Source organism: Mercenaria mercenaria, chromosome 12, assembly GCF_021730395.1.
Source record: "Mercenaria mercenaria strain notata chromosome 12, MADL_Memer_1, whole genome shotgun sequence".
Classification (NCBI taxonomy): Eukaryota; Metazoa; Mollusca; class Bivalvia; order Venerida; family Veneridae; genus Mercenaria; species Mercenaria mercenaria.
In genome coordinates this window covers 20,749,756-20,762,080 of record NC_069372.1, presented here as the reverse complement: position 1 = coordinate 20,762,080, position 12,325 = coordinate 20,749,756, and the positions used below count along the sequence as shown (strand labels likewise).

Here is a 12,325-nt window from a genome sequence, read left to right as displayed (position 1 = left end):
GCATTTATGTTGGTAGATTCAACCAGTCATATGACTTAATTTCACTTCAATACACATCGCCGTACTAATTCTGAGAAGTGTTACATAATATATGGTGAATAGTAACTTCAAGCATTGACCTGAAATGAAGATTTCCTGCTTGAAGTTGAAAAAACTCTGTAACAAGAAAATATCAATGGAATCAACCTAAATACATTCTGTTACAACTGTTTTTCCCCCATCAGTTTAACGACTTATCCGGTTTTTACTTCTCAAGCTCACCTTGTGTAGTCGACGAATGAGATTCTCATTATATTCATGGCTTCCTTCGATCATGCCTGTGAGTGGATTAGCAAACCATTCTTTAAAGTCTTTATGTGACTGGAACACATGTGGCATAAGGAAATGCATTAGAGACCATAATTCCATCAGACTGTTCTGTAATGGTGTACCAGTCAGCAACAATCGTCGCATACTGTTGAAATTTAACAGACACTGCCATCGCTGCGATTTGAAGTTTTTAATATTTTGAGCCTGAAAAGTATAAATCAAAGCCTTTAGTACACTTCTTCAACCTTATTTCCGATAATGCATTTACATTGTTTTCTTTAAACAAGAACTTAAGAAAACAGAAAATCTCAGTATTTATGCACTGAAATATTGCACTTCCACAAGAAGCCATAAAATTATACATGGCCTAACTCAACAAAAAGCCTTAACTTAAAAGTTGAAAACCCTAGTAATTCAAATCATATGCAGAGCAAGACAACAGCTTTAACAATCACTTTTAAAATTTTACCTCATCTAGGATTAAGTATTTCCACTTTTTTCGCCTGAAAGCATTATGGTCCTGAATCACTAGTTTATACGAGGTAATACAAATATGAAAGGCATTGGTTTTGGTCCATCCCTGAAAGATAAAGCAACAATGTTTGATTTATACTTTGCTGAACAAAGACATGAACTTCTTAATATATTCCTTTATATTAAATTTCATGTATTTTCTTTTTCTCAAGAAGACTGGAAATACATGTAAGGAAGTTAGAACATGATGCCGATGACAGAAACCAAACCTATGCAAGATCCAATTTCAAAAACTTTCAACATAATTAAAAGCAATTTAGTGCAAGTAGTAAACCACACTGGAAACTAAGAATATTTGACTGTCTGATAACATACTGTTCTTTTTTGTTTCCTTTCTTTCTGGCTTCCATAGTATGTGAGGATTTTAAAGGCAGGGCACCATTTTTTGAATTCCATCTCCCAATTCAACATCACACTAGTAGGTACAACAATCAGATGTGGACCCCAGATTCCTGTGGAATAAACATTTAGTTCTGACTATGCACAATTGGTTTCCATGACAACCTGGGTATACATTACACTGATAGCTCTATATTACTAGGCAATCATCATTGCAATCAAAACAGAAACTGCAACATATAATGAAATATTGGCAGTTGTATATTCTTCTTTGCAATGACTAATGCATAATGACAAACATTTTCCAGTACAAGGCCATTCGGATGATTCCATACAGATGTCAAACATGCCTCAATTCTCTTTCACAAGTCAATCTTCTTTTACTGTAAATTCTTATTTTATTACTCAGGATTCAAATGGCAATATTAAAACTAACCACCTGAGTTTACAGTCAAGTTATTTCATCTGTCCCTAAATTAAAATCTTAAAAAACTTGTCTCGTGACCCAGGATTCTCATGATAATTCAATCACAAGAGTTTATAGTCAGGACTAACTATATATCCCTAATGATAAAAATCCTGTTATGATAAAAATAACATACAGGTGCGTTGATAGGGAAATACAACATTTTGGAAACAATACTAAAATTGCATTACAGAAAGTGCTATGTATCGTGACCCAGGATTCTGATGATAATTCTATCACAAGAGTTTATAGTCAGGATTGTTTATATATCCCAAATGATAAAAATCCTGTTATGATAAAAATAACATACAGGTGCGTTGATAGGGAAATACAACATTTTGGAAACAATACTAAAATTGCATTACAGAAAGTACTATGTCTCATGACCCAGGATTCTGATGATAATTCAATCACAAGAGTTTATAGTCAGGACTATCCTGTTATGATAAAAATAACATACAGGTGCGTTGATAGGGAAATACAACATTTTGGAAACAATACTAAAATTGCATTACAGAAAGTACTATGTCTCGTGACCCAGGATTCTCATGATAATTCAATCACAAGAGTTTATAGTCAGGACTGTTTATATATCCCTAATGATAAAAATCCTGTTATGATAAAAATAACATACAGGTGCGTTGATAGGGAAATACAACATTTTGGAAACAATACTAAAATTGCATTACAGAAAGTACTATGTCTCGTGACCCAGGATTCTGATGATAATTCTATCACAAGAGTTTATAGTCAGGACTATTTATATATCCCTAATGATAAAAATCCTGTTATGATAAAAACATCACACAGGTGCGTTGATAGGGAATCATTTTTTTAAATCTAATCTTTATAAATACATTTTCCTTTGTCAGTAGTTAGTGCTGGTCAAGTTTCGTTGTATTAACCACATTAATACGAGCTGCACTTGCATCATCTAAGTAAAATATCTAGCTACATGTGCAAGGTCCTTTCTGCACTAGCTGATGTACCTGCACTAGTCAATAATAGGGTTGTTTTTTTACCTTTCTCACAAGCAAGATGTGCTATCAACGCTATTGTCTGGATGGTTTTACCAAGGCCCATTTCATCTGCTAAAATTCCATTAAGGCGTTTCTCATACATTGTGGCTAGCCAGTCTAAACCAACATGCTGGTACTCTCTCAACGTGTGCTTTATCAGGAATGGTACACTCGTCTTCACCTGAAATGTAGCACATCAAAATCCTTTGAAACTTGTCAATATAATTATGTATTTGAAGGTGTAATAATTATTGTTATATTACAATGTCAATACAAAAATCCCACAATGACCACATTTTATATCAAGACCTTTTAAAGGTCCATTACTAAAACCCGAACGAATATTATATGAAAACCAGAGTTTGTAGCTGAGACTTCCTATTTACTGAAAATATGGCCCACTGCATCGGTTCTGACCAAACAGTCATCAATATGTTCAAGAATAACTAACAAATACACAAAAACTGTTGCCTATGTCAAACCGAAAGTATGCTTTCCGACTGCTTACGAACCCGTCGAGCATCTTCGGACTTTTTCGGAAGAAGCCTCCGAAACGAGGCTATAATTTATAAATAGATGCAAGATATATCATATGCCCAAACGATAATGTGATTTTTACAAACTTAGCGCATGGAATTCAACAATTTTGTAAATCACAAAAACTTCACGAAAATCATTCTTATAATACAGGTAATAAACAGCTATACTACAAGTTTTCATAAGGACAATTCAGGCCCTTCCCGAATAAAAGTGTTTTTGCAACTTCGTCTGTAAACTTTTTCAGTTAATCTCTTTTCAGTATAATTTTAAGAATATAAATGAGTAACTATCTTACACTACAGAAACAAAGTATGATTGAAATTTACCTTAATACACTTATTTATGTACACATGGCTACATTAATTTGGTAAGATTTTAGACATTAAACACATTGTCTTGGCCTAATATATGTCACTGTCAATTTTAAATTTAAATTTTGCACATCTCATATTTTTCGTGCAAGTCGTGCATAATTACCATCATGAAAATACAGTTAATTTGTTGCGCGTCTTAAATGGATATTCGTTTGAAACAATTTTAAAATCACGTGATCCCAAAGAATTTCCGACCAATTACGGAAAAGCGATAAACACGAAAGTAGGACAAAATGACCCCCCATGTCAGTCTAAGAAAATACAGAAACAATCATTTGTTTCTCTGTATATGTGTTGATTTCAAGGGAATATTGCATGGCTATCGTAATGTTTAGTACTATATTTCAAAATGTGTAGTCTTTTTTAAAGATTTATGTCTATTCATTTGTCTTTATTTTGCACCTTTAATCTGATTAGTGTGGGGAAGTTGGCAGTTACTTGCTTAGAACAGATTTGTACTGGTACAGAATCCAGGAACACTGGTCAGGTTAACTGCCCTCCATTACATAACTAAAATACTGTTGAAAAACGGCGTTAAACCCAAAACAAACAGACAAGTCATGGCATTTTAAATATCAGGATGTCTCTGACTTGAGATCTGAGTACCTCACAAAAAGAAGTAACCAGAGCAATAATTCAGAACGTTATTTATGAGGCTTTTTTGTATTTATGGCAACATTTACCACAATACACAAAGTAAGCAAGACCTCAACTGCCTAAAACAATACAAATCAAATAGAGTTCAGTTTCTCTACCGTCATATCACAGCTTGAATAAGAAGACCTAACCAGACATTGTATAAGAGAATTTTCCAATAAATTTGTCTGCAAGGCGTAAAACTGTTGATTTCCCACAGGAGCAATCAATACACTTCTTTTCAGCAGATAGAATGTAGGCCAAATTCATTATCTTCCATTACGTTATCTAATATCACTAGAATACGTATTTCATAGCATCATTATTTTAGTTTTAAATTTCACAAAGGAAGAATATTGACAATTTTCGTTTTCAAGTGAAATAAAAGAGTTCACTCTTTTCAAAAAGGAACTTTAGCTTATCTAGCAGTAAGATGTAAGTAAATTTCAAGGAATCCAAAAATTAATTTTCATCGGCAAATTTGTCGAGACAACTTGACAAGTGTAGCAATCTAGTTTTACAATTATTTCATCAACCCAGAAAACATACACCTAATCTGTAACTTTATAACAAACATTTCTAAGAAAACACGTGACAAAATATGAAATGATAAGCATACTGGAAGAATGGTTGTTTACCTCTGTGGTTTGTAGTGTGTAACCTTTGGGTTGTAGACTAGCAGCCTGTGCAGCAATATCAGTCAACTCCTGACCAGGACCCTCTTCATCCTCCTGTCAAAACACAAACAGATGATGAAAGCATACATATAAACTGCTATAATCAATGTGTATATGGTATATAACATAAAATAATGTTTCAGTCATGTGAAACCAGTTCTACAGAAAATGTATAGATCGGGGCAAGTACACTGACTATTGCTCTACGAAAGCTATAAACACTGATGAATAATCAACATTCATCAGTGGTCGATGTTTCGAACAAACTTACTCAAATATATAAGTTATGGAGACCCTTTCACAAAATCGAACTTACATATTTATCAAAACTTACAATACCCTGGTATATTCTTGTTGATAATTTCTGATTTCCCACATTATTTCTGAACACAGACAAAGCCAGATGTTTCGGATTCAAGGAACAAAGCAAGGAACAAAGCCTAACTATCTGGTTTTCAATAATGCAAAAAACAATGACCTCCACCTCATTACAAGTTCAAAATGGTGACTACTGAAACTGAAGCTCTTTGATTCAAATATTCAATCAGATATTGTGACAATCAGCAATGTTTTTTTATGTCCACCCGTCACTCTTGCATCATCATTTGAATAGAAACAGTACCTTTCTTTCATATAGAAGAATGTCTCTTTTTTTTAAAATTTTGTCACAAAATGCAATAAAATAAGAATTAAACGCACTTCAAGTATTTGCAAGCATGATTCAAAATTACAAAATTTCATATTATGAAACAGTCCAATAATACATAAGACACACTTCCTATCTTTTTTAACAATACTGAAGTGCACACCTTAATGCAGCTTATTTTTCTATCCCCAGATGTTCAATCAGATACATGATGTGACATTCAACAATGTAATTCTGTCCGCCCGTCACTTTTGCATCATCATCTTGAGGAAGGTTACTGTGTAATCATTTAATTTTATAGGCACAAAATTTAGTGGTTTTGGCCAGAGCAGCTAATTTGTGGGGGTATCAATTTGTGGATTTTGACCTCTGAAGACAAACTGAGATTGATTTTTACATATCCTCCTATGGGTTTGTCATTTTTCATTGACTGGCATCAAATTCAAAGACTTCTCAAGGCCTGTGAAAACCCTATCTGTTCTTGCTACAATACATAGCAATTTCCAGCCATTAAAGAGTGCACATTTCTTTTTATTTGCCATTCAAACTACACCTTAAAGTATTTCGACTGTTTAAGATTCAGACATCCAAGGAAGGAAAAACCTTCTTTGGGTTGTATAAACCCTCAGATACAACTGCGAATGGTAAAATACATCATCACCATCTCAAACAGTCGATTAAAAAAAGTCTCCATTGTGAATACAGTCACTTAACTGTTCTAGATCTATATACACAATATCAATGATACAATGTTCCAACTCTGTTTAGTGCCTAAAAAATTACGTAATTTTTTCAATGTACGAGAGACTGCCATCACTGATTTCACACACATGTACCAAAGGAACATTACTTCTCTACACCCACTAGTGCATCTTTTCCTTTGATTCCTGCACCCCACCCATTTAGGTATGACTGTTTTGAATATAGATTCAGACATCCAAGGAAGGAAAGCCTTCTTTGGGTTGTTTCAACCCTCAGATACAACTGCGAATGGTAAAATACATCATCATTATCTCAAAACAGTCTACTTCAAATACCCAGTTTAAAGAGTATCTGTATCTGTTCTACAGGAAATGTACAGGCTTTCAGTATGTACACTTAAACAGTTACTCTTCAATCATCAACAAGCGATTAGTGGTCATGTTTAGAAGCAAGTTTACTCAGATATTCAAAATTAAGGAGAGTAAAACTGAAGTGTAGAATACTATCTTTTATGTTTTTGTTCTTCTTCACATTTTCTCTCAAAAATACCAAGCCAGATACTGAAACTGTCCTATCAAGATCAAGAAACAAAGCCTAAACATCTTGTTTACAATTATTCAAACACTGAACATCACATCAATAAATTCAACACAACTTTCAAATATTCAATCAGAATGAAATGTGACAATCAGCAATGTTTTTTATGTCCGCCCGTCACTTTTACATCATCATTTGAATAGAAATTCCAGTAGTAATCTGAGATCAAATGGAAAGACTTCTCAAGGTCTGAGAAAACCCCTTCTTGCATACCAGACGGGGATTTCCGGTATTTTTACCGGTGCTGGAAAAATCCATCTTACACCCCGGGGTGTAAGATGACTCTCGTGCTTTAAATGACGTATTACAAACTACATATATGTAGAAGATTTGTGTAGTTATTTATATTTTATTTCGAAAAACGGAATAAAAATCCAGTACCTTGACAGTTCCTCTTTATTCCTGATAGTATATTTCTCGATTCAAAACATGTTATTTTATCAAAAATCCATAACGTTACTCTGCAACTGATCAAACAAAACCAGAACTAAACATTGTTATTTGTCTTTGAAACGTCACAACGTCTTTCCTGTTTACAGACGTTGCTTTCCCGCGCTTTGTTTAAATACGCTGCTATAAGAAATAGTTCTTAAAAAAAAGCCGTTCGACTGATTTTATTTTTATTATTATATCTTGATATCGGTATGCAAGAAAAAGATTCTATCACTGGTTATAGGTGCAGATGGGAATATCCGGCTCTCGGGTAACTGTTTAGGCGGTAACTCGGTAGGAACCTCGTTACCGCCTAAACAGTTACCCTCGAGGCCGGAAATTCCCATCTGCACCTACAACCGGTGAAAGAATCTTATAATCTGTTCAAGCTGCAATACAAAGCAATTTCCAGCCATTAAAGAGTGCACATTTCTTTTTATTTGCCATTCAAACTACACCTTAAAAGTATTTCGACTGCTGAAGATTCAGACATCCAAGGAAGGAAAACCTTCTTTGGGTTGTATAAACCCTCAGATACAACTGCGAATGGTAAAATACATCATCACCATCTCAAACAGTCAATTAAACAAAGTCTCCATTGTGAATACTGTCATTTAACTGTTCTAGATCTATATAACACAATATCAATGATACAATGTTCCAACTCTGTTTAGTGCCTAAAAAATTACTTAATTTTTTCAATGTACGATAGACTGCCATCACTGATTTCACACATGTACCAAAGGTTAATTACTGCTCTACACCCACTAGTGCATCTTTTCCTTTGATTCCTGCACCCCACCCATTTAAGTATGACTGTTTTGAATATAGATTCAGACATCCAAGGAAGGAAAACCTTCTTTGGTTTGTTTCAACCCTCAGATATAACTGCGAATGGTAAAATACATCATCACCATCTCAAACAGTCGATTAAAAAGTCTCCATTGTGAATACTGTCATTTAACTGTTCTAGATCTATATACACAATAATATCAATGATACAATGTTCCAACTCTGTTTAGTGCCTAAAAAATTACTTAATTTTTTCAATGTACGATAGACTGCCATCACTGATTTCACACATGTACCAAAGGTTAACTAGAACTGTCACAGGAGTGACTCATACCCCCACCATAAGGTCTTGTCACAGAAGAATGGCAACCATAAGAAATCTTAAAAATACTTAGTCTTTGGAGTACTTCATCCTGGGCTTCCACATATAAGTAATACTAGTAAATATAAAAAATCTCTAATATTAGAGATACACTAAAAGTGAATACAAAAAAGTGTCTTATTGACCCATGTTACCACAGAAAAATGTATTTACTTTTTACATAGGACTTATAATAAAAAAGTTAGAAAAATACCTAAAATATTGAAAATCTAAATATAGGATTTCTAAAAATAGACTAATTCCTCGAATTTAAAGGGAAGAAACTCAGTACAAAAAAGGTTACTTCCCTTTGGCTCTAAGCCAATCATAATGAGATATACCGGTAGTGAAATACATCAAAATTAACCTTAAATTCTAGGTAAAAGGGGACACAATTCAAGAAAAATTGGTATCAGAGTTATGCATCTTGTGTCACATGTTTAGGTGGAACATCTATTTTAAGTCTGAATCAAATCCATTCAGTAGTAACTGAGATATAGTGAAAATACATCAAAATTAACCTTAAATTCTAAGTAAAAAGGGGCATAATTCATGAAAAATTGGTGTCAGAGTTACGCACCTTGTGTCACATGATGTGGGTGATGAGGTGGAACATCTATTCTAAGTTTGAATCAAATCCATTTTGTAATAACTGAGATATAGTGAAAATACATCAAAATCAACCTTGAATTTAAAGTAAAAGGGGACATAATTCATAAAAAATTTATGCCAGAGTTAAGCACCTTATGTCACATGATCTGGGTGATGAGGTGGAACAACTATTTTAAGTTTGAATCAAATCCATTTAGTAATAACTGAGATATAGTGAAAATACAACAAAATTAACCTTAAATTCTAAGTAAAAGGGGACATAATTCATGAAAACTTGGTGTCAGAGTTATGCACCTTGTGTCACATGATGTGGGCACATGATGTGGGTGATGAGGTTGAACATCTATTTTAAGTTTGAATCAAATCCATTCAGTAGTAACTGAGATATAGTGAAAATACATCAAAATCAACCTTAAATTCTAAGTAAAAAGGGGCATAATTCATAAAAAATTGGTGTCAGAGTTATGCACCTTGTGTCACATGATGTGAGTGATGAGGTGGAACATCTATTTTAAGTTTGAATCAAATCCATTTAGTAATAACTGAGATATAGTGAAAATACAACAAAATTAACCTTAAATTCTAAGTAAAAGGGGACATAATTCATGAAAACTTGGTCAGAGTTATGCACCTTGTGTCACATGATGTGGGTGATAAGGTGGAACATGTATTTTAAGTTTGAATCAAATCCATTTGGTAATAACTGAGATAATAGATTTCGGGACGCGACGGGACGGGACGGGACAGGACGGGACGCGACGAACGCGACAAAACTGACTCCTATATACCCCCCTCAAACATGTTTGGCGGGGGTATAATTACTGCTCTACACCCACTAGTGAATCTTTTCCTTTGATTCCTGCACCCCACCCATTTAAGTATGACTGTTTTGAATATAGATTCAGACATCCAAGGAAGGAAAGCCTTCTTTGGGTTGTTTCAACCCTCAGATACAACTGCGAATGGTAAAATACATCATCATTATCTCAAAAACAGTCTACTTCAAATACCCAGTTTAAAGAGTATCTGTATCTGTTCTACAGGAAATGTACAGGCTTTCAGTATGTTCACTTAAACAGTTACTCTTCAATCATCAACAAGCGATCAGTGGTCATGTTTAGAAGCAAGTTTACTCAGATATTCAAAATTAAGGAGAGTAAAACTGTAGTACAGAACACTATCTTTCATGTTTTCTTCTTCTTCACATTTTCTCTCAAAACAAATACCAAGCCAGATACTGAAACCATCCTATCAGGATCAAGAAACAAAGCCTTAACATCTTGTTTACAATTATGCAAAACATCAATAAATTCAACACAACTTTCAAATATTCAATCAGACTTAAATGTGACAATCAGCAATGTTTTTTATGTCCGCCCGTCACTTTTACATCATCATTTGAATAGAAATACCAGTAGTAATCTTTCTACAAGTATCAGTGTTAGTATTTTGATTTTTTTTCAGTGGATCTGCATACAGAAGCAGCTGGACAGTATCTAAGCATGGTTCAGAATTTCAAGACTTTCATGAGCACTATTAAATGCAGCATAATTTTCTTTATTTTATATTAAGACCAGTGACCTTACATTCAGTAATGATTCATTTTCAAACAGTACTCAATCAGATATATGATGTGACAATCAACAATGTAATTCTGTCCGCCCGTCACTTTTGCATCATCATCTTGAGGAAGCTTACAGTGTAATCATTTAATTTCACAGTCACAAAATTTAGCAGCTTGGCCAGAGCAGCTAATTTCGTAGGGGTATAAAGTTGTGGATTTTGACCTAGTTTGACATTGCCCATTACCTACATTATTTTTCAGAAAGTTCTCTCCTTGTGACATAAACAACTGAAGTCAGTGGAACTGAGGACTCTAACCAAAAAGCTTGCAAAACTCCAAAGAATCACCATCACATTTGGTGTACATCAAGAAATATACAAATTTATGCTATTCGATAGCAAGATTACGCATCATTTCAGAACAAACTCTAATGTTCCCATCTATCACTTCGAATCGAAGATTAACACTAGACCTTTGACTTTGGTATGAAATACACGAGAAACACAGATTTTCGAGCATCAACAAAACGTGACTGCTCATTAACCTTTAAAGTCCCTATTATGCAAATTGCAGTTAACGAAATTTCGAGTTGACAGCAAATTAATTTTAGCCTTACATCCATGTACTATGTAAATTTTCATACTGATAGATGTATCAGTCACGTGAAACCAGTCATACCACAAAGTAGACTGGGGCAAGTACACTGAAAACTATTGATCTTCGAAAACTGCATACACCAATAAATCACAGGAAATTTACCAGTGGTCGATGTTTCGTCATGGAATAATATAACTTCCCTAATGTAAGCTGCAATACATAGCAATTTCCAGCCATTAAAGAGTGCACATTTCTTTTTATTTGCCATTCAAATTACACCTTAAAGTATTTCGACTGTTGAAGATTCAGACATCCAAGGAAGGAAAACCTTCATTGGGTTGTATAAACCTTCAGATACAACTGCGAATGGTAAAATACATCATCACCATCTCAAACAGTCTATTAAACAAGAGCTGTCTCCATAGGATGACATATGGGTGGTTTTCAAAATAATGAAGCAAAAGTGTGACATAGGGGTTGAAAATTCAAACTTATTTTTTAGGGTGGTCACCTATTTTTTATGATAGCAAATACTTCAGATTTGAAGGAAATAACTCTCGGAAAGTGTTGAGAAATGCCAATAAGAAAATATTTCAGCCTTTAATTCGAAAGTTCAGTGAATTTCCCGTAAGATGGGTGATAAATGTTGCAGTGTTTTATGACAAGGAAATATGTATAACAGTAATTTTTTAAACATAAATGATAAGTAATGGGTGTATGTGTATGGTTTGAAACTTATTTACTCATATGTTTGTGGACATTGGTTTTTAAAATCACAATTTCTGCACAAATCTGACATGAAAATAAAACTTTACCTAGAAAAGTTGTTGCTAAATGCAAAATAACTAACATATAATTATAAAACCTATTTTTTTCTCTCACTTTGCATGTTTATAAACACATGCCAAATTTCAAGAATGTCCAGTAATTCTAATTTCTAGAATTGTCAACTCAAAATTGAGTTATTGTACAGATGCACAGGGGACACATACTGAAGATCAGTGTAATATTCATCCATTATTAGTTTTCTATTCATAAAAAGACTAATGGTGATCAACTTTAGACAAATACCATTAAAAAATTAATTTATTCCACAAAATAACTACAAAATTGAAAATTTTCACTACA

At 33.8% G+C, this 12,325-nt stretch overlaps 1 protein-coding gene across 1 annotated transcript in view; it reads right to left on the bottom strand.

The window, feature by feature from the left end:
* Positions 1–12,325, bottom strand: part of LOC123533171 (helicase domino-like) — a 91,044-nt gene that overhangs the window by 43,486 nt on the left and 35,233 nt on the right. The window contains exons 16-20 of the mRNA XM_053520468.1: positions 4,856–4,948; positions 2,671–2,848; positions 1,159–1,295; positions 779–889; positions 262–513 (exon numbers count right to left, since the gene is read on the bottom strand). Coding sequence (XP_053376443.1) covers positions 262–513; positions 779–889; positions 1,159–1,295; positions 2,671–2,848; positions 4,856–4,948 — 771 coding nt within the window. The remainder of the gene's footprint in view (positions 1–261; positions 514–778; positions 890–1,158; positions 1,296–2,670; positions 2,849–4,855; positions 4,949–12,325) is intronic.